Consider the following 25,391-nt stretch of genomic DNA (forward strand, 5'->3'; position numbering starts at 1 on the left):
GCTCAAATAAACAAAATGCTTTACAGTATAAGGAAGTATTATTTTTTGCTTTTAATTGGATGCACTGTGTTTATTTATTATTAATGTGTATTTACTTATTTGGCTGCACCTCACAGCATGTGGGATCTTAGTTCCCCAACCAGGGATTGAAGCCACATCTCCTATATTGGAAGCTAGGAGTTTTAACTGCTGGACCACCAGGGAAGTCCTGGAAGTATTGTTTTGCTGCAATTTGAAAAAAGGAATCACAAAAAAAGAAAAAAAGAGGCAAAACATCCTCTTTTACCGCCAGAATACACTGTGGCTTTAAGTATAGAGACTCAAGAGGACAGAGCTCAGGGCTGTGACAAATGGTGTCAGAACTGCCTGCGGTGTCAGTATCCAAAGAGGAGCTGGCGGCCTCGGGAGCTCCTGCACATCTCTACTTCTAACAGTGAATTTCAGTGAATAATAACAGGTTAAATGCCAGGTATCAGGCACCCTTCTAAACACTGAGAGAATGAGCCATCCAACCTCACAACGACTGTGAGAACAGAGGAAGTGGCCCTACCCCCATGGCCGTGAGGAAACCCAGGCAGGGAGGTCAAGTAGACAGCTGGTCCCCCAGGGCTCAGCCAGCCAGGATCTGATGTAGGCAGTCTGGCTTCAGAGTTCGTGCTCCTAATCACTTTGCTACTCTGTAAGGCTAGTCTTATTACTTCACTTCACTTGAATTAGACACGGGAATATAAATTATTCCTCTGGTGGAGAGGAACAACGTCCAGGCTGTCTGACGGCCCTTTGTGTTGCTGTGTGCGACAGTGCACCATGCGAGGGCAGGCTCGGCACAGAGATGAGCTGTAGGTGCTGACTGGTATTTACTACAACCGGAAACCATGCAGCATGAGAACACAGCTAGGGAAGGGATCAAATTGCTATTCTAAGTCTGGCCACCTGATGCGAAGAACCTACTCATTGGAAAAGACCCTGAAGCTGGGAAAGATTGAGGGCAGGAGGAAAAGGGGACGACAGAGGATGAGATGGTTGGATGGCATCACCGACTCAATGGACATGAGTTTGAGCAAGCTCCGGGAGATCCTGACGGACAGGGAGGCCTGGCGTGCTGCAGTTCATGGGGTCGCAAAGAGTCAGACAGGACTAAGCAACTGAACAATGACAACAACCCAGGTCTGAAATGGCGCAAGAGAATAAATGATATGAATTGCCAAAATTTAGCTACTTTACAGGTACTAAGAACTTTATCATAAATACATTGTAATTCAGAACTAAGGAGCAATCTTGGGTGAAATATATTTCTGAAATACCTGCTAAGGTTTATTAAACATGAATACTTCTTTTACTTTCTCCAAATAAATACAGAATTATTAGTGAAAAGAGTAGAGAATTAAAATAGTTTATTCAGTTTGACCAAGAAGACCATTTCTAACACTGTGAAAAATGACATTTTTTCCAAACTCAAGAAAACACTTATTTTATGTTAATGCAAAATTCATGCTATCATGGACACAGAGGGACAACCCTTCTCCCTGTGCTCGGGTCCTAAATGTTCTGAGAAGTTAAGTGATGGAAACCAAAATGCCATTTTTAAACTAACAAACGATAGCCTGGAAGACAGTTTCATGGCAGACAGAATGAGCTTGGCTAATCGAACTGCAGAGTCTGAAAGGGGACACCCAGGCCAGAGAGGCACTGGTTGGGGGCAAGCCTCACAGAGCACAGTGCGAAAAAGGAAAGGAAAGCTCCTGTTTCCCAGAGGCACGTCAGAGTTCAAGAGGAAGGAGGGAAGAGATGAGTCAGACAACCCCAGTTTACTTTTCACAAATTCACAATGTGCATAAGTTATTCCATGTTCCCTGGAGCACAGTGAAAGGGAGGACAAAGCCTGGAAAAAATACCCAATGAAGGAAACATTGGACATTAGGGAGAAATATTGACCCCCTACTTGAAACACACACAATCATGAAAATTACCTCGGTAATTTCCTATGTCAGTAAAATGTAAAAACGATATCAAGAATCATTCAGCTGACATTTTATGATCAATTTACATCGCAGTATTTCATTACTGACTGGGCTTCCCAGGTGGCTCAATGGTAAAGAAGCCACCTGCCAATGCAGGAGAAACGAGAGTTGGAACCCGGGTGGGGAAGATCCCCTGGAGAAGGGAATAGCAACCCACTCCAGTATTCCTGCTTGGGAAATCCCATGGACAAAGGAGCCTGGTGGGCTATAGTCCATTGGGGTCTCAAAGAGCTGGACATGACTGAGTGGCTGAGCACACACACACTTCATTTTTGAGGAGTACCTGATGGTGTTTTAGATCTTTTTTTAGCTTATATTGTCTCCAAGTTGTTTGTATAAGTCGAGCGGCTCTCGTTTCTTTACGAAGATCCAAAAGCCTCGCACAAAGAAATGACAAATAGGTAATCACCACCTAAGAGAGAACAGAAAAGATGAAGACAGAAGTTTCTATGAGACAGAGAGCATGAAACTTCCCATCATCTGAGACTCTGATTACTCAGAGTTATTACTGTTAAGGAACTTTTACTTTACCTTCTCATCAGGGATTGTGTTTGACATATCTGAGTGATGGATCATGGCAGGTATTCCACCAAGGTCTCTAGCTGCAGACCTAACCAACTGAAAATTTTTCTTTTCATTTTCCAGGAGTTCTTTGTATAGTTCTGAAGTATTTTCTGCAATGCAAGTAAAACAGAGAGATCAGATTATACTGCGAGGACCAGAAATCAGACAGTGAAAACACTGGAGAAGTAAATTAACTGAAAGGGACGAACCCTGATCAGGTGATTTAAAAGACAAATCCAGAAAACTTCCTTCAGATTCAGATGATGAATTCAGCACCACGGAACCAGTGTGTGTGCACTCCACGGTCTGCGTGGTCCGCTGACATATGGCGTCAAAAGGAACATAGCAAGGATGGTAGTGGTGGATCAGGTAACACAACACCCGGCCGTCCGAGAAAGACACTGTGAAGTTCTCCACCTGATGAGAAACGTCAGAAAAAGAATGGACTGTATTTAGGTAAGAATACAGATACTGACGGCTTTACAGTCCATATTTCCTTTTAATAGCTAGGACTGGCATGCCAATTTGTAGGAGCACCTAGTGTGATACCACGTGTATGCTCTACTGTATCTGACTCTTTGTGAACACGTAGACTGTAGCCTGTCAGGTTCCTCTGTCCATGGAATCTCCCAGGCAAGAGTACTGGTGTGGGTTTGCCATCGCCTTCTCCTGGGGATCTTCTCGACCCAGGGATCAAATCCGCGTCTCCTGCACTGGCAGGCAGAGGCTTTACCACTGAGCCACCTGGGAAGTTACTCTGTATACTACCACATTCATGGCCAAATTCTCACCTCTAAAATATCATATGATTGTGCTGGGTTGGAGAGTGTTCATCAAAAAACTCATGTCCTTCCCAGACTCTCAGGATGTGATCTTGTTTGGACATAGGGTCACTGCAGATTTAACCAGCTAAGATGGGACCACGCTGGAGTAAGATGAGGTATTAATCTGATATGACTGGTGCCCTTATGAGAAAGGGAGAGACATAGAGACAAGACGCATAGGGAGAATGCTGTGTGAAGACAGGCAGTGACTGGAGCGCTGTGTCTACGGACCTAGGAAAGCCAAGGGACTGGAGTCAAGAGAAAGGCATGGGACGCAGGACTGCAGTACCAGGGTCTTTGGGACTCTTAGTACTTACTTAAAACACAGACGATCATATATCTGACAGTTTTTCTGGTTTACATTCCTTACAGGATACATTATTCATGTGATCAGGATCATTTATTTTCATTATTTATACTTAAACATACGTTTCATATAGCAATGGAGGATCAATCTAACAAATGATTATAAAAGACAGGACTCAGACTATTTCCTCCTCTCTGCCCAGTGGGGCAAAGTCCTCTTAATGTCCCTTTGTGCATGGTGGGTTTGTTTGCATTCACCTTTGTAATAAGAGTTTCCCTGGTGGCTCAGACAGTAAAGAGTCTGTCTACAGTGTGGGAGACCCGGGTTTGATCCCTGGGTCAGGAAGATCCCCTGGAGAAGGAAATGGCAACCTACTCCCGTGTTCTTTCCCAGAAAATCTCATAGAAAGAAGAGCCTGGCGGGCTATAGTCCACGGGGTTGCAAAGACTCAACTGAATGACTTCACTTTGTAATAAGGGTATGATCCTTTGGTACCCCAGTTCTATGCAAGCATTTCCTTTTAAGACTACCAACTAGGGCATTTTTTTCCCTAGTAAGACATAAAATAATCGTTCATTACACAATTGGTGACAGATTTGATGAAACTAGGTATGTGACGGCACCCTTACTCATTAGAGGAAAATTTGCTTGTACATATTAACTAAGAGGGGATACAGGTATACATGTATCTGACTCGCTTTGCTGTATGGCAGAAATGAACATACTGTAAAGTCATTATACTCCAATAAGAAAAAAAAAGAAAAAAAGAAATTCATCATCATCATTACTACAATTTTTAATTGGTATTAACACATTTTATTGTTTATAATATAAATTATATTAGCATCTGTATTATCATATAATAAATCTGTACAATAAGATGTATCATTATAGTTATATAATTGTTATGTGTTTATATGTTAATTATTATATATTAATATATACATATATAAAATACATCATATAAAAATATCTTTATAAATAATCTATATAGTAATAAAATTCTACTACCTTATATGACACTAAAGAAATTAAAGGAAATATTTCATGCATTGTTCATTTGATTTTAACCAAAATTTGCTTAAAGAAATTAGGCTAAAACAAAAGCACAGAACTTACTTTTTTATTATAGAAGCCACAGACAGCATTTACCCAATCCATCAGTAGCTTTACGCTTTCACTGTATTGTTCAAAGGGACCGCTATGCCTTTCATCTCTTTTTTTACTGATAACAGCATCAGGACGGCATAACAGTGCAGACATTGTTTTCTTCATACTCTGTGTCTTCTTTAAAAAGTCAATTTCTTCTTTTAATTGATCCAAATTAAGGGAAATATCCACCTAGAATACAAAAAGAGGATAAATACCATATTTTTCATACATTATTTTTGACCCGCAAAAGTTCAAGTCTGCTACTATCAATATCTTTTTAAGACAAACACAGTCCACAAGGAAGTCATGGAAGTGTAAGTGCTTGAGTGCACGGGATCTGTGTTCACCTCAGTCAGGGATCTGATCTCGTCTCTGCATCAGATCAGTGAGGAACCCTTAGCTCTAGTCTCCTCCCCTATAAAGAAATGACAATAGCGACCTACTGGGGGCCTTGTGAGGATTAGATTGGAGTGTACATAAACCCATTAGCACAGTTCCTGGGACAGAGTAAGTCTAGCTAGTAACACCTACTACTGCTAGTCTTTGACACGAAAGACTTTTAAACGTCAATATTGAAAACTGACAAAAAGTACAGAACGCACCAAATGTGCAATACCTGAAAAGCCAATGCGATCTTCCAAAGCAACGCCAGGGTTTTCTCTCTGTGTCTGTCCACAATATCCTTAGACAGGATTGCATTTCCTGCAAATGGAAAAGAGTCCATTAGCACAAAGAACGTACAACTTGATTTTCAGTGAGAAGAAAACTTTTATCGTTACTTGGTTTTTACCATGCTCATCATTCAACTGAATTCCTCGTGATTTAAGAATTTCAAGAACGATGTCAACATTGTGCATCTTTTGAAGACGACTTATTGCAGGAATTCTGAGTTTCTTTGAGAGATTCCAGTTTTGCGTGAGAAGTTCCATAGTTCGCCTAACAATGAAGGGATTGCCACATGAAATTGTTAAGATAAAAACATGCAGGAAAAACTAACTTCATTTAAATAACCACCCATATCAATCTTCCAGAGTTAAAGGGTTTTAGGTTAGAAAGATCCCAAAACATTATCTCAAAACTGTTACTCCACAGTTAAGTAAATAGAGTTATTTCTCATTTAAACCTGGGGGTTAAGGTCTATGAACAGAATGTAAGAACGGAAAATAATATGCACACACACAAATGCACACAGAAACAGAACAAGGTTCTTTAGGGAAAAGAAAGGAAAATGGACATTGACTGAGGGACTCTAGTATTCTACACATCAAGTAAGCGCTTTCTTTTCTTATTTTAGTCCTTTCTTTTCTTATTTTGTCCATGGCAAATCCCACAGTCGGGCAATTATTATCCCATATTTGGCAGATGAAGAAACCAAAGCCCAGAAAAGTAAAATAAATTTCCCGTGATTTTACAACTAGTAATGACAGGACTCGGAGAAGGCAATGGCACCCCACTCCAGTACTCTTGCCTGGAAAATCCCATGGACGGAGGACCCTGGTAGGCTGCAGTCCATGGGGTCGCGAAGAGTCGGACATGACTGAGTGACTTCACTTTCACTTTTCACTTTCATGCATTGGAGAATCCCAGGGACGGGGGAGCCTCATGGGCTGTCTATGGAGTCTATGGGGTCGCACAGAGTCGGACACGACTGAAGTGACTTAGCAGCAGCAGTAGCAATGACAGGACTAAGATCAGAAGTAAACCCCACTTTTACAGTTTCCGAAGCCATTGTCTTATATTTATACCAGGTAAAGCAAAAAGTGTTTGAGTGCTACCTTAAAAAATCACTTATGCCACAGTTTGAATTCAAACTCCTAATATCACCTAGTGTTTTACACTAGACAAAAATCACTGTTTCCACAGAAGGATCGAGCCCACCTCATGACTGTATCTGGTTAAAATCTGGCAGACTTGTTTACAGAACCATAATTTCTAAAGGTTAGGAAGCAGTGTAAGATAGGTGTAGGCCAACCACTCAATCAACGTCTGAAGCATTCCTGCAACACTAGACTGACTGACTGACTGTCACCTACAGCATCAGTGGATTAACTGTTCCCAAGTGACCTCAAATGACCTCCGAGACCTATGCCATTTTGGGGACACTGAAGATAATAGAAGCTTGTCAAGCAAGATTGAGTCTCTTAACTAGTGAGAGTTCCTGAGAATGACAAAGCATCAACACCCAACACTGGGAAGTCCTTAGTAGTGCCTATAAAAGAACAAAAAATTTCTTTCATCATCAAAAAATTACACTGAACATGAAGCCAATCACTGCTCCTCCCAGACAGTGGAAAAAGTTTCAAATCGTGAATTGCTAGTGGCCAGAAAACAGATGTGCTGGTTTGGATTTATGAAATGAACAAATTAAAATCAAATGTAAAAATAGTGTGGAGAACATTCTCAGCAAATGCTCCAGCCTATATATAAATTACTCAAGAGAGGAAGCTACAGTAAAGCTCAAGACTATTACTTTGTCATGAGAATATATGATTGGAAAAGAAAAGAAGGTTCGTGGAAATTTAATTTAGAAGGCAATAAGAGACGTGTGCTGTTATTGTTTGCTTATCTGTTTAGCTGTGCTGGGTCTTCTCTGCTCCAAGGCGCATAGGATCTCAGTTTCCCGACCAGGGATCAAACCTGCATCCCTTGCTGCTGCTGCTAAGTCACTTCAGTCATGTCCGACTCTGTGTGACCCCATAGACGGCAGCCCCCAAGGCTCCCCCATCCCTGGGATTCTCCAGGCAAGAACACTGGAGTGGGTTGCCATTTCCTTCTCCAATACATGAGAGTGAAAAGGGAAAGTGGAGACGCTCAGTCGTATACAACCCTCAGCGACCCCATGGACTGCAGCCTTCCAGGCTCCTCCATCCATGGGATTTTCCAGGCAAGAGTACTGGAGTAGGGTGCCATTGCCTTCTGCAAGGCAAATTCTTAACCACTCAACTACTAAAGGAAGTCCCATGTATCCTATTTGCGAAGAACTGGGGATTCACAAAGATACAGTGGTAACTTCCTCACAAATGTCAGACATAATATAAATTAGAGAGTTTCTTAGAAACAAGATGGATGCCTTCAAGTCACATATTGTAAAGAAGCCACCCGAGCTACAGTGTAAAGGCTGCTCCTTCCAAAGCAGGCAGTGGTGACTCACTGTTGTCACATCAAAGCCAATGCCTAGGACTCTAGTGTGTTAGTGAGGAAACGCGTGCAACATGAAGCTGGATGTCGTGAGCTGATGCCCACTGCCATTGCCATGTAGAACCTGGGCAAACCACGCCATGTCTTCATCTCACTTTTCCTCACGTGTTGTTGTTGTCGTGTCCGACTCTTTGTGACCTCATGGGCTGCAGCACACCAGGATTCCCTGTCCTTCACCATATCCTGAAGTTTGCTCAAACTCAAGTCCATATAGTTGGTGATGCCATCCAACCATCTCATTCTCTGTGCCCTCAATCTTTCTCAGCATCAGGGTCTTTTCCAGTGAGTCAGCTCTTCGCATCAGGTGGCCAAATATTCGAACTTCAGCTTTAGCATCAGTCCTTCCAATGAGTATTCAGGGTTGATTTCCTTTAGGATGGACTGCTTTGATCTCCTTGCTGTCCAAGGGACTCTCAAGAGTCTTCTTCAGCACCAAAATCTGAAAGCATCAGCTCTTCAGTGCTCAGCCTTCTTTCTAGTCCAACTCTCACACCCATACACGACCACTGAAAAACCCATAGCTTCGACTATATGGACCTTTGTTGGCCAAGTGATGTCTCTGCTTTTTAATACGCTAAGTTTGTCACAGCTCTCCTTCCAAGGAGCAAGTGTCTTTTAATTTCAGAGATGCATCCTTACATGTGCAACATGGTTAATACAACTAAAACCGGTCTCAAACGATGTAGAAGTCATGAAACCACTGCAGATAAAGTGCTATTTAAATGTCTTATAGTTTAATTAGCCCCATGCTTTCCCAAACTCCTATTCTGGGGCGTCAGTGGTTGCTACTCAGACCTCATCACCTGCCAGCAGAGGAAAATGTGGATAGGGAACAAGGTTTCTTGGCCTAAAATTCACACTATTTTCCTGAACTTACCCCAACTTTTTTAAACCCTAGATTTATCCCATTACATAAAGGAACAAGAGGGATTGTGTGTGTTAGAAAAAAATGTCTTTCGGAAAATTTTAGTCTATTCTAGGGAGAGACATAATTCCATTTCTCATACTCACACGAGACGCACCCCACACTGCAAGTCTACAGCAAGATTCTTAACAGCAAAATCAAATTCATCGAAAGGCATCTGGACGTGGGTCACAGGAAATCCCAGTAAGCTCAGGTGACGGGAAAGGTCACCTTCACCGCCTAGGAAATCTCGTGAAAAAGCCAGAAGGATATCTTTACTGGCCTATGGAGAAACAAACAGAAGGTATTATATTCCAGTATCATCGTTCTGTTTATAATAAAAACAAATTCTTCAAATCATTCTGTGCATATAGAAATAAAGTAAAATTAACTAGTATAAAAAGACAGTTTCATATGATAACAATGGGAACCTCATATATTTCCAATATTTCTAATTTAAGACTTTTTAAGAAAGGGCTCATAAATAATAATACACTCTAAAAATTAGAATTTGATAGCATACTAAATTAGGAAAGAAATTTTCTCCCAAATGAATTACTCAGAAGCACAGTTTCATTCATTCTCAAAGCAAAGCTAGAATGATGCACTGGTGAAATGTCAACCAACAAGCTAGGCAGGGTTAGAACTACTGGGCAGGCATTTCTGTTCTACTCGAGTACTGTTCTTTGGGAAAATCACTTTTTCTGAGGAGAAAATATACAATAAAAACAGATAAAATTTTATATGTGAAATATAAAATATAAGATGAAAACTATCAGGCTTCCCTTGTGGCTTAGCTGGTGTAGAATCTGCCTGCAAAGCAGGAGACCTGGGTTAGATCCCTGGGTTGGGAAGGTCCCCTGGAAAAGGGAAAAGCTACCCACTCCAGTATTCTAGCCTGGAGAATTCCACGGATTGTATATATATAGTCTATGGGATTGCAAAGAGTCGGACTAGTGTTCTTTGGGAAAATAACTTTTTCTGAAAATACACAATAAACAGACAGAAGTCTTATATGTGAAATAAAAAATATAAGATGAAAACCATACCTTGAACTCGGCATCTTTACAGAAGAGACAAGGATCATGATCAATAAGTCTAGAGATTTTGGCATAATCAAGGAAACAAACCAACAATAATAGTTTTTTCAATGTAAACTTAGACAGAGCTTCTTCATGACCTGAAATAAAGTACAAAAAGGCATAGCACGTTCATCTATGCAAGACAAGTTTGGTTTTCTTTTCTTGAAGGGGGTGGTTCTCAATTATTTTTCTATATTTATTTATTGTTATGCTTTTGGTCTATATATTTCTGTTAAGGATTCTTGAGATGTGTCCTATACTTTAAAGTCAAATTATCTTGGAATTCTTTGTAAGTCTATAAAATTCCTTATATTTACCTTTTTTTTTTTTTTTGGCAGGGGAAACATAAATTGGTACAGCAACTATGGAAAACACTATGGAGATGACTCAAAAAACTAAAAAGAGAACCACCAAGTAATCCAGCAATTACACTGCTGGGTATGTATTCAGAGAAAATAAAAACCCTAAGTCAAATATACCCCAGTGTTCACAGCAGCATTATTTACGATACCCGAGATGTGGAAGCAAAGACCGAGATGTGTACGAGTCGATCGACAGAAGAACGGATAAAGAAGATATAGTGTATACATACGTGTATGTGTATGTATGTACGTGTGTGTAATAGAATGCTACTCAGCCATAAGAAAGAATGAAATGGTTGCCATTTGCAGCAACATGAATGGACCTGAAGGGCATTATGCTTAGAGAAATAAGTCAGAGAGAGAAAGATAAATACTGCATGGTATCACTTATAGGTGGAATGTAAAGCAAACTAGTGAATATGACAAAAAAGAAACAGACTTGCAGATACAGAAAACAAACTAGCGGTTACCAGTGAGGAGAGGGAAGGCAGGGGCAAGACAGAGGTAGGAGATTAAGAAGATTAAATCACTACTTGCCAAACAAATAAGCTACAAGGACATATTGTACAACACAGGGGATATAGCCGATATTTTATTAAAGCTACAAATGGAGTATAGCCTTTCTAAATTATGAATCATTATGCTGAACAGCTGAAACTTATATAACATTGTAAATCAACTATACCTCAATTTAAAAAAAAAAGACAAGTTTTATGTAAAAGTAGGATAGTTACATCTGCTGGAACAATAAGCACAGTAATAAGCACAGGAGCACACTGCATATCTTTCTTAAGCTTTCCATGAACAGACTCATTTAAGGCTCACGAGGGCTCTATAGGGCAGGTACTATTTAACATTTCCAGTTCATGGAAGAAACTGGGGCACAGACACAGCAAGAGACTGGATTAGCTTCACACGACAACTACGTCATGAGCACCGCAGGCACTGACCTAGGGGCTAAGAATACTAAAACAGCAAGTGGCAGCCTAAGACAGACCTCCACTGGGCATGAGGCCTGCTCGTGAGGTGGAGAGAAGAGACAGCAGGCACAAATAGCGATAGGGCTGTAGCGGTGGGGGGAAAGATGGAGAATGGTTGGGGGGTTGCAGAACGAGACGGCAGTGGAGAGAGAGGCCTTTTACACCGGTTTCTCTGGAAGGTGAAGTTGGAACAGAGACAGGAATGAGGACGGGACACCCTCTGCACACAGCGGGGGGAGCATACGACGGAGGCAGAGCCACCCACCATCTCTGTACAGGTGAGGGACACTCGGGTGCCTGTACTCGGCTGCGATGTCAGGATTCCAAAGCAGGCGGTTCAGAATGAACATCGCCAGCCCCGTGACGTCACTGTTGTCTTCCAGAGGCACCAGTTCTCCGTATATTGTCTGAAAAGAAATCCAAGCCCAAGTCAGGGCTGTGCTCTCTCTTCGGGGCACAAGGATGCAGAGAGGAGGGACAGACGACGCTGGTCTAGGAACTGGTGAGGTTCTGATTCCTTTGGGAGAGATGGGGATGTTCGACCGGGCTCTTTGGGCTGAACATGTATGTTTTCTGCAATTTTTAGTGCACTCTTCACAGCGAAGAAGAGATGAAAGTTCAGGACTAAGGTAAGTTCTTAAAAATTATATGACAAGTGATATTTATATTGCAATTTTTTCTTTTAAGAACTATCAAATATAGGCCTCTTGCTCAAATTTAATGACAACTGTCGGAGAAGGCAATGGCACCCCACTCCAGTACTCTTGCCTGGAAAATCCCATCGGCAGAGGAGCCTAGTAGGCTGCAGTCCATGGGGTCGCGAAGAGTCGGACACCACTTAGCAACTTCACTTTCACTTTTCACTTTCCTGCATTGGAGAAGGAAATGGCAACCCACTCCAGTGTTCTTGGCTGGAGAATCCCAGGGACGGGGGCAGCCTGGTGGGCTTCCGTCTATGGGGTCGCACAGAGTTGGACTGAAGCGACTTAGCAGCAGCAGCAGCAGCAGTCCTATTAGTGGGCTTCCTAGGTGGCGCTAGTGGTAAAGAACCCACGTGCCAGTGCAGGAGACATGGGAGACTCAGGTTCAATCCCTGGGTCGGGAAGATCCCCTGGAGGAGGGCATGGCACCCTACTCCAGTATTCTTGCCTGGAGAATGCCATGGACAGAGGAGCCTGGCGGGCTACAGTCCATGGGGTTGCAAAGAGTCGGACACGACTGAAGCGACTTAGCACACATGAACACACGTCCTTCAAGTGTGTCATGAAGGTGCAACACACACCTAAATAATCCTAAATGCTTCAGTAGTTAACAAATGGAAAACCATCTGTAAACCATCTGAGACAGTAACTGGGGATGTTCTGATCTGTGTATAATCAAGGATTAAAATATGCCATTAATTTAACATCAATGTGATTGTTAATGATTTTTAAAGCAATTAGAAAAAACTAAAAACATCAAATTGTATTTTATAACTTTACATCAATAAAACTAGAGAAAAGCATAAAAATACTAATATCTGCCAAAACAGAGACACTTTGTCTTTATTTCCTTTATTTTTTTGGCATGTGATGCTTTCTTAAGATCCTCAAAGGTCATGCCCCCTAACAGAATTCTAAGGTGTGATGGTAGAATGTTTTGTTTATAATTATTCATTCACCTTTCCCTTTAGAAGTCCCCTTTCCCACCAAATGGCATAGATTTGCTGTATCTATCGTGAAGGAATAAATATTTCTGCCTCATCTGTGCCTGGACAGGTAATGCACTTTGGGTAGAACTATGGATGCACTGATGCCCACTACATCTAAGAGGAAGTTTCAAAAGGCACTGCATGTTTCTAACTCTCCCACGTTCTACCTCTGCCACAAAAGAGCTATGCCCCAAATAGACAGGGTCTACTCTACCATCTGTGCCACCAGGGAAGCCCTAGACAGGTCTCCTTTAATTGAGGCTCTGGAACTCTTTGATATGTGAAGCATAGCCAGTTGATATGTAATTTTCTGATTAACTTTTCTTTGAAAGAAATGAGAAGTTGAATTTCAAATCATTGAAATAAGAATTAAAGCAAGAAATCTTAGCAAGTTCACTGTCTAGTTGGGTGACCACAGTGGGGTTATCATTCATTCTCTCTACACCTCAATTTTCTAATAACTAGCCAGATAAGTGTAAAGATTCCTGTTTAGTACAAAAGATTTTTCTATTCAAAAACTTAGAAAAAACTGAAGAATGGGATATCCCACATGACAAAGGTAAAAACCCTAAACAAGATACAGGAGTTCACCAGTAAAAGACTAAAAGAAATGGAAACACTGAGGGCTGGAATAAAAGAATATTTTTAACAGCCAACTCCTAGTGGCTTTCTAATTCAGTTAGTTTTATCATTCTAAATATTACTGAACCATACACCATGTGAAAAACTCAAATTCTGATGTTTCCATGAGTAGTGTTCCATCTAAATGTTTCTGGTGACTTCAGACTGGTGTGGATTCCAATCCTGGCCCTTCACAGGCATCCAGCAGGTCACTTACCATCCCAGCTTCTGTTCTGTCAGTGAAGTTGGAATAACAATAAATACTTCACTGGATTTTATAGAGATCTAAATTAGAAAATATATTTAATGTGTTTTAAACAACCCAGTATTATCATTGGTAAATGCTCAGAAAGGAGTTAACTATATTTGTTATTACATCTGGTACCAAATATTATATATATATGAAACTAATGGGAAAACTGCTATGTAACAAAATGGCAGTGATATAGAATGACAGTCTATTAAGAGCATTTATGAAGGGACCTTAAATTTCATACTGAGATATTAAGTAATCAAATAATTTGATAACTGAAACCATCATTTTATTAAAGAATCTTCTAAAAGTATATATATCTTTTTTCAAAAACTGAAAGGTGTACTTACCTCTAGGCCGATTCGTAGCCACAAAGGATTATATGACAATAGCCAATTCAGGACTTTCTGCCGTTCTCCTGAAACGCATATGAAACACAAGTAAGCTCAGACCACTAATCAAATACGAGACAGTGAATACAGTTTCATGGAGAGAAATCAGAGACCAAAAAGGAACATCACATATATGAAATATGTTAAAGTATACTTCCACTCTTTTATATATGTACATGATCTCGTTTAAGTTTGTGAACTTTTAGGTAGCAAAGTGAAACCACGTATATATTTGACTCTGAAAAAAAATTTCTAGAGTGTTTTTAAAGAATTAATCTCAAGATTTCCATAATCTTCTTACCCACATCTTTCCAGAGGTGCCTGTCTTTCCGAACAATTAACCGCCGAGCTTCGATTTCAATTTCAAGCTTTTTCATAGCCTTAACCATTTTTTCAGAAGTAAATAAGCGGCATGCGGCACGACGCAACCTGTTCAACCTGCACCGAGCTGTGTAAGCTCTGAGAGACACCTCGTCCTTGGTAGGAGCTTTCGGGACACTTATTTTATGTTGACTCTCTACTCCCAGAAGAAGAGTGGAAGCATTTACTGGGTCAAAATGAAAGAAAGGATATTTCTGGTTAAACGATATGTGCATACACTTTAAAATCTAGCAATAAATGCAGCTGAAGGAGGCCAAGACAGAATCTATTCCCTGTGCCTTCTAGCCTGCTCCTCTCCTTCCCACCTCAAAGTGAAGGTGTCATCCTTCACTCAGAAGCTTAGGCGGTCCTATGCTGCTGCTGCTGCTAAATTGCTTCAGTCGTGTCTGACTCTGTGTGACCCCATAGACAGCAGCCCACCAGGATCCCTGATCCCTGAGATTTTCCAGGCAAGAGTACTGGAGTGGGGTGGCATTGCCTTCTCCGAGGCTGTCCTATAGTCGCAACCAATTGACTGTACCTGCAAACTGTATCCCAAATCTAACCATTTCTTATAACCACTGTCATCCAGGTTCCAACATGATCTCCTCTAACCCAGACTCATGAGAGAGCCTCCTAGCTGGCTTCTCTGCTTCCATACACTTTATCAAAAGATAAGCTCCTAAAGGATGGGATTTGTTGGGAGGGAGTATAAGAGGGAGGGGACATACACATATCCATGGCTGATTCATGCTGATGTATGACAGAAACCAACACAATACTAAAAGCAATTATCTTTCAATTTTAAAAATAAATTTAAAAAGAATAATCATTAATAAAGTAATGGAAAACATCAAAAAGGTAAAAAGTCAATATGCTTGAATACATTTTTTAAAAAGTTATATTTCTCTATTCCAAAGAGAAATAGAAATAATATTTAAAAATAAATTAATAAAGGTTTAAAAAAAGAATGTGATTTGTTAAAGTCAAATTTTGAAATGCAATTTGAATTTTCATAGAGCACATCTTCTCTCAAAGATGTTTTGTTTACTTTTGGAGAAAAAGCAAAGTACCTAGTCAAAGGTAGAATTCCTATACACACTTCTCTAACAAATGCAGACCAGTGTCTGCTGGAACACTACAGCAAGAGGGAAATCGTCCACCTTAAAGTCAGCCTGTGTGATGCCTGGGCAAGTTAAGTATTTTAAAGGGGTTTTCCTTATCTGCAGTTGAACTTATCTCTGTAACTTTTATGGGAGAATAGCCCAAGTGAATCTTCCTTGTCTCAGGAGAAAGTCCTTTAACTATTTGAAGAACATCATGTTTCCATCACATTCCATACTTTGAGTTTTTCTCTTTTCCAGAACTACAGTGAAATATTTTAAAAATTCCTCATATCCGCTGGTTTTTAGACCTCTCATCATTATATACTTGGCCACAAACATCTTAAACAGGGTCCAGTAGAGACAATATCCCTAACAGGCCATACAAGACAAAATGATCCACCAGGACATCCCACTTTATTGATGCAGCTAAGACTGGACTGTGTTTCTAGGCAGCCATATCTCACTGTTAATGCAGACTGAATCTGTCTAACAATAAAACCCATTCACTGGAAAGGCTGGAAATCACACTGGCTGATGAGCAAAAAAAGAAGTTCAGGACTTACAGCACAAAATTCTCTCACCTGCACAATAATGAGCATTTGTGTTAATGACCTAGTGTGCTGTGCCACTAACTACACTATGATACACTTGTGAAAGTGAAGTCACTTCAGTAGTGTTCGACTCTGCGACCCTACGTAGCCTGCTGGGCTCCTTTGTCCGTGGGACTTTCCAGGCAAGAATACTGGAGTGGGCTGCCATTTCCTTCTCCAGAGGATCTTCCCAATCCAGGGATTGAACCTAGGTCTCCCACCTTACGGGCAGACTGAGCGACCAGGGAAGCCCAATAAATCTGTACAACTAAAGAATGAAAAAATCATGTTAAAAGTGACCTGTTAAAAAAAGGATTATCTAATTTAAATGTTAACTTCATGTTTACCTTCAGAAATATTTGTTTTTACAGTGAAGTCGTCAGGAGTTAATATAAAATTTAGCCACCAAGTGAAGCCCTGTTCCTGCTTCTCCTTCCAGCGTTCATCATAAAATATGTTTTTTGCAGCAAACGGCATTGGATGTCTAGGTATACCTAGGAATACAGTTAGGTTAAGGCATAAACATTTTTCCTTTAAATTATTATACAATCTATAGCAATAGACGATCATCAGCAAGATCACCTTTAAGACATTGAACGATGTTTGCTTTTCTACTTCCTGCTGGAAGGAGCTGAAAGCATTGGGGTGTGCTGTGCTGTGCTCAGTCACTCAGTCATGTCCAACTCTCTATGACCCCGTGTACTGTCGCCTGCCAGGCTCCTCTGTCCATAGAATTCTCCAGGCAAGAATAGTGGAGTGGGTTGCCCTCCTCTAGGAGATCTTCCCAACCCAGGGATCAAACCCAGGTCTCCTGCATTGCAGGCAGATTCTTTACCATTTGAGTCACCAGGGAAGCCCAAGAATACTGGACAGTTAACCTATCCCGTCTCCAGGGAATCTTCCTGACCCAGGAATCGAACTGGGGTCTCCTGCATTGTAGGCAGATTTGCTACCAGCTGAGCTACTAGGGAAGCCCATTTTGGGGTATAAAATGTAGTAAAAGTAAAAGAGAAAAAGTAAGGCAGTACCTCCTGGTTATTTAGAAATCCCAAGAAAAGTGAATCAACTTCATTGAACTCTGAGAAAATATCCTAATTGTTATTGGGACACATACTTTAACAATTCTTCAAGCTTTTATTCCATTAAAAAAAATCAATTCATTTCCATCTGAAATGCGATCAATGCTTCATTCAGTGCCAGTTTTTCAGAGACTTTAGAGATATTAGACACTTGCCTGCTTTTAGCGCTTTTATGAAGGTCAAGTTAGACTGAGCCACAGGAACAAAGGGTCTTGTCCTTTTGTTTGTTTTAGAAGTAGGAGTTCTGTATCCTAACGAATCTACAATCGTGAGAAAAAGAATAGCATTTTAAAAGTAAAATTAACTCTGCAAATGAACTGCTATCAACTTAAAATTTGCACTCTCCAAAATCATATCCATTTAGCAGATGCTGAGTAACCACTATGTGCCAGGATATGAACTTGGGTAAATAAAACCTATCTGTCTGAAAGTTACAGACCAGAAACTACAAAGTATTTTGTGTGGACAGAAGCCATGATTGAGATTGAACCAGCTCACTGTGTGTGTGTGTGCGCCTGTGTGTGTGTGTGTGTATATATACAACTAGGCGCTGAGAATGCAGAATGGAGAGATGTGGTTCCAGCCCTCAGGATGTTCTGGGTCCAGAACAGAGGAGTAGAAAGACTCACAGTACATTACATCAGAAGTACACGAGGAGCCTGGGACAAGGGGAGGCACCTGAAAGGCAGGACAGCCTCCTGGAGGGAGCGCCCCTGAGCTGACCCTGCAGCGGACGTGACATACCAGGAACGGGGCCTCTGACTGAACTGCAAGGTGGTACCTGGAGCCAAGAACACAGACAAGAAAACCAAGACAAAAAAGAGGTTGGAAGAGGAAGAAAGGAATTTAAAAATATGAAAAATGACAGTGATGGCTAGTAGTTGAATACTTGCACCAGGCACTCTCAGAGTCTTGTAATTCAGGTTACTGATGCAGTTAGCACCAGAAATCTATCAGAAGTGCGCCATCATCTCCTACGCTTAATGGAGCTTAGAGCAACTGTGCTACTTGGTCAAGGCCATGCGTGCCAGCAGGTAGCTGAGTTAGACAGCGTGGCTCCAGAGCTTGCACTGTGACTCAGTTCCAAGTACCTGGTGGGCCAGTGAAGGATTAAGGTCCAGGCAGTCACACTGTCACATGTATTTCAGAAGATGGAATGGACAGTGGACTGGAGTCAAGACTAGAGACGGAAGCGAAAAGGAAGCAATCCCAGGGGCCTAAGTCATTTAAAGGAACACAGAAGTGGTGGAGACAAAACCAGAGAAGAGCTGTTTCCATAGCAGAACTTGTAACAGGGCTTAAGGTCAACTGACTAGGCAAGGGATAGAGAATAAGAACCCTGATAGGTTCCCAGGCCTCACCCGGTGATGAAGTAGATGGTGGGTGGTACCTACAGGAGGTAGACAGTGGGGGTATACACAGGAGGTAGATGGTAAGTGGTACCTACAGAAGGTAGATGGTGGCGGCGGGGCGGGGTGGGTGCCTACAGGGAAAGTACAGGAAAGTCACAGAGGAAAACAGCCTGTCCTAACGCAGTTCACTCCCTCAAAGGTGGGTTTCACACCAGCTTGTGCTGCTGCTCCATACGGACCAGGAGCTAATAATAATAAAGCCAGAGGCGGGAAAGCTAAGGCCCAGGGCAGAACCCAGCCCACAGCTGTTTGTGTACAATCTGCAAGCCAAGAAGTTTTCGCATTTATGAACACTAGTTAAAAACAAAATAGACCTCCAAAAAGTTTTATTTCATGACACATGAAGCCAATATGAAATTCAGATCTCGGTGTCCATAAATAAAGCCTTCTTGGCACGGAGTCACAGCCGCTCATGTCCACACTGTCTGTGGCTGTTTCCCTGTTGGCACTGGCAGGGCCCAGTGGTTGTGACAGACGTCACATGAGCTGCCAAACCTGGATATTTACTATCTGGACCTTCAGAGAAAAAGTGCTCAGCTTTGACTTAGAAGAATTGCAAATCCACGCCAATTGTCAAAATAAGGAATATGACCAAATTGTTACATTATATCTATTAGATTATAAGTTTCTTTCCATCTTAACGTACTTAAAAATATGAGTTCCTCGTTCTGAAGGCTTACACAAGCCAGTCCCTCCGCCTACAACCATTTTGTTCTGTGGGAGACTTCCTTGGAAATGTCTCACGGCTTCTGGTCATTCCCATAAAGCCAAGTAAAGTGCCCCCACTTCTGCGCTTTCATGATTCCCTGGGCATAGCTCCAAGGATGGGCAGCGGCTGAGGACAGGAATGATGTCTTTTCTCCCAGTATCCACAGAGCCTAGAACAATGCATAGCACACAGCAGGTAACTTTTCAGAGCTGAATAAATGCACCTTGAAAAACTGACTTCTTTCTCTGCAGACATTGCAGGGTCTTGCACGTCACTATAAGAACCTGGCTTCCAGTGAGATGAAAGGCCATCGGGGGTATAGAAATGGAGCATGTTAGAATCCAACTGATGACTATTTTAAAAGCATTTCCCTGGCAGCTAAGTGGAAAACAGACTCCAGAGAAGGCAAGGGTGAAGGCAAGATCCAACAGGGGACCTGCAGAGACATAGGCTCAGATGGGGCCGTCAGTGATGGTGAGAAATTGACCCGGTTCTGAATGTACTTGGAAAGAAGACAGGATTTGTTGATGGACTGAATTTAGAATCAGGCAGACTGTCTGAATTTATAGAGAAAGGGTAGGAGAGAAACACACTTAGGGACACCCCAAGGTGTGGGGCCTGAGATGAGAGGAGATCATAACAGAAGTGTGTTGGACTGACACACCAGGGAGAGACGTCACAGGACTGGGGATGGCAAAGGGCTGCTTTTAGACAAATTAAAGACGCTCACTAGGCAGTCAAGTGGAAATAAAAGACGTTGGATAAACGAGTCGACAGATGAGAGGTCCATCCTAACGATGTAAAGCTGGAAGGCCTCCATGCAGAACTGAAAGCTGTGAGATGGCCTGAAAGCACTAAGGGAATGAGCAAAAGTGTGAAAAAGTTTCAGTGGTTGAGTCAAGTGTAGAGGCTGGAGCGACAGACACAGAGGAGCCCCCAGGGAGGCGGGAAAAGAACCAGGAGGAAGTGGGAGTGGCAGGGTAAAGGGGCCCCAGAGAGAGAGGTGCCTAATAGTTCAAGATGAAGACTGAGAAATAATCTCTGGATTCAGTGTGGAGGTGTTGATGACCTTGACAAAACAAGGTTTTACTAGAGTCATCAAAATCTGGTTGAAGTGACTTCAACAAAGAGGAGAACTAGAAACAGCTAATAGAAGCATCTTTCAAAGTGATTATTTTTGTTTACATTAAAAAGCACCTTTTAATTCAAGCATAATGTTTACATGGAAAAGTATACAGAATCAGTGAACTATCACAAAATGAACATGTAGGTTCTTTCAAGGAGTGTTGCTTACAAGAAAGCAGAAAGATGCTGGGTGTGAATGGATATGTGGTATCAATGAGAAGTCTTTGTCTTTTTGGGAGATGGAGGTAAGAACAGCACTTTGTGCATGAATCAGAAATGACCCGATAGGGAGTAAAACCCTGGAGACGCGGGGAAAGGCAGTTGCTAAAACATCGACCGTGTAGACGGCTGGGGTCTTTACTGTTACTGTAAAGAGCCTGCCTCACTGGCGCACAGACCTCAGCCTGTCACAGGATGGGAGGCAGCAGGGGAAGGGAACACAGCGGGTGATGGATGCTGTGGAACTTTCCGCAGCACCTCTGCGTCCTCAGTGAGATAGGAATCAGGCTCTCGGCTTAGGTGAGGACCAGAGCACCAGCTCCTGAGCCCCCTGCCTGGGGGAACCCCAGCCTGACCACTCACTCCCCGTGATCTCAGGCAAAGACTCAGCTTCTGGATGTGGAGGTTTCCTGACTTGAGCGTGTGCTCATGACAACGTCTACTCAGTCTGACTGCTGTAGGTATGAGAGGAGCTATCAGCAAGGCACTCACAGCGGGGGCTGTGGGGAACGCAGGCAGTAAACACTGGCTGCTTGTCCTCAGAGGGGGAAGGAGGTGCTCGAGGTTTCAGGACCAAAAGGGAGGGGGGCAGTAGTCTGCAGCAGATAGATAAAGTCAACAAAGCAGGACGACAGAACCGAGAAGAGTTGCGTGCTTCCAGGAGATGAGCGGTCACAGTCCAGCAAGGTGCAGGCACAGAGCTGGCCTGGGAACTGGAATGTGCCAGGCAAGCACGAAGACGGAACAAGGGGTTACTATGAGCCGTGAAGGCCAAGCCAAGTGAGAATATGATGACAGGTCAGAGGTGAGGGCCGGGGAAATGGAGGCAGATTCATTGGCTTTTAGCAAAAACGCAGAAATCCCAGCAAGGGAGATGCTCTAAGAGTGTGGCCTAAGGAGGCTGGAACTCACAGGCCAGGGTACTGGAAGGATCTCCTTCAAGGATCTTGAAATCATAAAGACGCATCATAAAGTAGAGGTTTTAGAGAAGGTCTTATGAGCCAAATGTAAAAATTCTCAGTCATCTCTCCCTGTAACAAGGAGAACTCAAGGCGGGGTGGTATGGAAACTGAGCTTCAAGTTGTCTGTGGCCCCTTTGCTTTCTTGTCATCTGTTTCCGGGAAGAAAGGAGAAGCAACAGTCTGGAAGCAGGTATGAGACGGTGGGTGGTCCACGGTCCCAGGAGGTTCCAGGTCAGAGGAGCAGGAGAGAAGGCGTGTTCTCAGGAGAGGGCCAGGTCAGGGCGGGAACAGGAGGAGGGTGCATCCAGCAAAGACAGATGGGAAGGAAGGCGGTGAGTCCAGAGCACACGGGCACTGCAGAGAGCTGGGGAGATGCAGAAGGTGGTTCCAACCGGGGAGTGTACAAAGAGAAGTGAGCTCAAGTACTCGGGTGTGACGTTTCCTGTCAGTCCTGGAATCCCTTAAAATTATCTGTTTCGTAGCCTGTGTGGTTTGTTTTCCTGCCTGGACCCTGACTGGCATCTGAGGCAGTCTGGCATTAGTCCTGACAGTTTCTGAGGCAGACAGGGGTGGGATGGGTGAGGGGTGGGGAAGGAGTGGTGATGTTCCTCCTAAAAGAAAGAGGAGCTGGGCGGCCTTGTCTTCATCCCTGAATAAGGGCCAAGTAAAGGCTAAGGAGAACGACGTCCCTGGGGGAAGGCCCCCTCTGCGTCCCCTGAGACAGTGTGATGGGGGTCAGGTGCGCACTGGGCCCTCAGTCTGGGGCTTGGACTAAGGGGAGGCACGCTCAGTACTTCCCCGGGTGCGACACTTGCAGGGGGAGCAAAGCACTCTGTCGGCAAGACAAGCACGGAGGGGCTTCCCTGACGCTCCAGTGACTGAGACTCCATGTTCCCAGTGCAGGGGCCCAGGTTCAATCTCTGGTTGGGGAACTAGATCCCACTTGCCACAACTAAGAGTTTGCGTGCCATGTGTCCAGAGAAAGACATGATCCAAAAGGATACCTGCAGCCCAGTGCTCACTGAGGCAGGTCACAGTAGCCAGGACATGCACACACAGTCTAACCCGGCAGAGGGCGGATAAAGAAGACGTGGCACATACAATGGAGTGTCACTCAGCCGTTGAGAAGGATGAAACAGCGTCATTTGCGGTGATACGGGTGGGCCTAGAGAGTGTCGTCCTGAGTGAAGTGAGTCAGACAGAGAGGGAGAGATATCTTATGACATCCCTTATATGTGGAATCTAAAAAGAAATCATATCAATGAACTTACAAAACAGAGAGAGACTCACAGACTTAAAAAATGAACTACAGCTGCTGGGAGGGAAGGCATAGTTAGGGACCTTGGAAAAGTTAAGTACACACTGCTCTGTTTAAAATGGATGGCCAACAAGGACCTATTGTATAGCACATGGAACTCTGTGCAACTTTATGTGGCAGCCTGGATGGGAGGGGAGTTTACGGGAGAATGGATACATGTAAATGTACGGCTAAGTCCCTTCAGCTGTTCATCTGAAACTATCACAATGTTATTAATCGGCTATACCCCAATACAAAATAAAACTTTAAAGTTTCAGGGAGAAAAATGAGTTCGCATGTTGCAACTAAGACCTGATACAACCAAATAAACAAATATGTTAAAATATTTTTTTTAAACATAAAGACAAGCATTTTAACACAGCAGTTTTTAAAAATTACTGCAGGAAAAACCATGATGAATGAAACATCAAAAATGTAAATAAGAATGAGATCACAGTGATTTCAGAATTCAGCCCTACTCTACATCTGACTCATCTTCCACTAAAGCCAACCGGTGAATGAAAAGTACAAGTTGATTCAAGCTTCTCAATAGCAATTTACTAAACCAAAATAAATAGAAAATATTCCCCATATAGGTACACTTTCATGAAAGATTTTGTGAACGAGACTCACCTGTTTTCCTCTTCAGGTTTACTTTCTCTCTGTGGCTAACACGTTTCAAGGAGGAGGTTAGCACTTTGTGTGTGTGTTTAACAGTTGATGTTTTAGATGCCAGAGGAGAAAAATGGGTCCTTTTGACTTCTTGCACTTCCGAGCATTCTGTAACTCTTACCCTCACATTTTCATCTCCTGTGTGTCCCTTACTCTTTCTTTTACGAGCAACTGAAGCTGCCTTGCAGGGAGGAGTTACAATGTTTTTAGAGCTCTTAGGTCTGCTCAGTATTAAATCTCTAGTTGGAAGAAGAGGATGAAAATCATCTTTCTCTTTTTGATCATCTGTTTCTTTTTCACAGTCACCCACTACAACATTGAGACATCTTTTTGCCTTTGGTTTAACAGTCTCCATTTGGTTTTCTACAGCGCAAGTGGGCTTTCTTTTAGTCACAGTGGCAGAAAGTATTGGGCGTCTCTTAATAGGTTTTTCACGGCTGTGACTAGAAATATCCTGAACTGCCGAAAATTTAGGCTGGTTCTGTTTTTTAAAAGTGTAAGAGTTTGACATCACTTCTAAAGCTTTGGATGCTTCAAAAGTAGCTTTTGGAGATTCTAACTGCTGACATTCAGAAATACAAGGTACAGCTGCATTTTTTCTCTCGTCTTGAGGAGGCTGTGAGTCCTGAAAACGTCTAGTTGATAATGGCAATTGACATGTTTGCTGAGATATACATATATATGCTATATTATCTTTTAAAAATTGATTTGGGGAGAGAATTGGGTTGACGGACTCTGTTTCTAGATCCTCATTTAGTCCATAGTTATCATTTATGAAAGAATCTGGACTTAGAATTTTCCGACAGATTTCATGTACCCTTTTTGATTCCAAAAGCACAGGCCTTGTATTACCTTTCACAAACATATCTGGTGAGAGGCACTTCACGAATTCTGGTTCATTATTAGATGCATGGCTATTATTCACAAAAGAATCCGGACTTAGAAAATGTCCTTGGCTTTGTGTGATGTTCAAACTTGAAGAATAATTTGGGGTAAGAGTAAGTTTACCGTTCTCTTCAGTCTGACTATTAACATTGTCTATGGAGTCAAAGGAGGTTTCAGTTATGCCTTTCTCATTAAAATGAAAATCTTTTGCAGTGTTGGCACCGTCTGCTTTCTCCAGTTCCCCATTTTCAGAAGCAGGAAGGGACGTGTAGGTCGTAGAGCGACGAACATGAAGTGGCAAGCAGGTCTCCCTGTGGCACTCTTGGAATGCGGGGCTGATAGGTGATATAGGGAGTTTATTTTCTTCAAGGATTAAAGGATTGCTTTCTGGTGGGGAACAGTTTCCATTTGTAGCCAGATTCTCACAGGCTTGTAGCGGGCTCCTAACTTTGTCAGCTTTGGGGGAAACATTAAATGTTTTATTTACATTTTGAATATTTGAAACCTTCTTGTTATGTCTTGAAGAGGCCGATACTTTCTTCTTATTAATAGTATCCCAAAGAGTCCTCTGCAAAAATAAGCAAAACATACAGATTAAGTTGATAACTATTGAATACTACCTGTA

At 42.3% G+C, this 25,391-nt stretch overlaps 1 protein-coding gene across 3 annotated transcripts in view; it reads right to left on the minus strand.

The window, feature by feature from the left end:
• ASPM (assembly factor for spindle microtubules) overlaps positions 1-25,391 on the minus strand; it is a 62,599-nt gene that overhangs the window by 29,043 nt on the left and 8,165 nt on the right. For all 3 annotated transcript variants that reach the window (XM_042229282.2, XM_015099402.4, XM_042229281.2), the window contains exons 3-16: positions 23,843-25,334; positions 17,641-17,745; positions 16,754-16,900; positions 14,652-14,897; positions 14,309-14,376; positions 11,660-11,801; positions 10,020-10,150; positions 9,078-9,253; positions 5,659-5,804; positions 5,485-5,570; positions 4,836-5,057; positions 2,795-3,002; positions 2,553-2,695; positions 2,305-2,433 (exon numbers count right to left, since the gene is read on the minus strand). In XM_042229282.2, coding sequence (XP_042085216.1) covers positions 2,305-2,433; positions 2,553-2,695; positions 2,795-3,002; positions 4,836-5,057; positions 5,485-5,570; positions 5,659-5,804; positions 9,078-9,253; positions 10,020-10,150; positions 11,660-11,801; positions 14,309-14,376; positions 14,652-14,897; positions 16,754-16,900; positions 17,641-17,745; positions 23,843-25,334 — 3,441 coding nt within the window. The remainder of the gene's footprint in view (positions 1-2,304; positions 2,434-2,552; positions 2,696-2,794; positions 3,003-4,835; positions 5,058-5,484; positions 5,571-5,658; positions 5,805-9,077; positions 9,254-10,019; positions 10,151-11,659; positions 11,802-14,308; positions 14,377-14,651; positions 14,898-16,753; positions 16,901-17,640; positions 17,746-23,842; positions 25,335-25,391) is intronic.

Source organism: Ovis aries, chromosome 12, assembly GCF_016772045.2.
Source record: "Ovis aries strain OAR_USU_Benz2616 breed Rambouillet chromosome 12, ARS-UI_Ramb_v3.0, whole genome shotgun sequence".
Classification (NCBI taxonomy): Eukaryota; Metazoa; Chordata; class Mammalia; order Artiodactyla; family Bovidae; genus Ovis; species Ovis aries.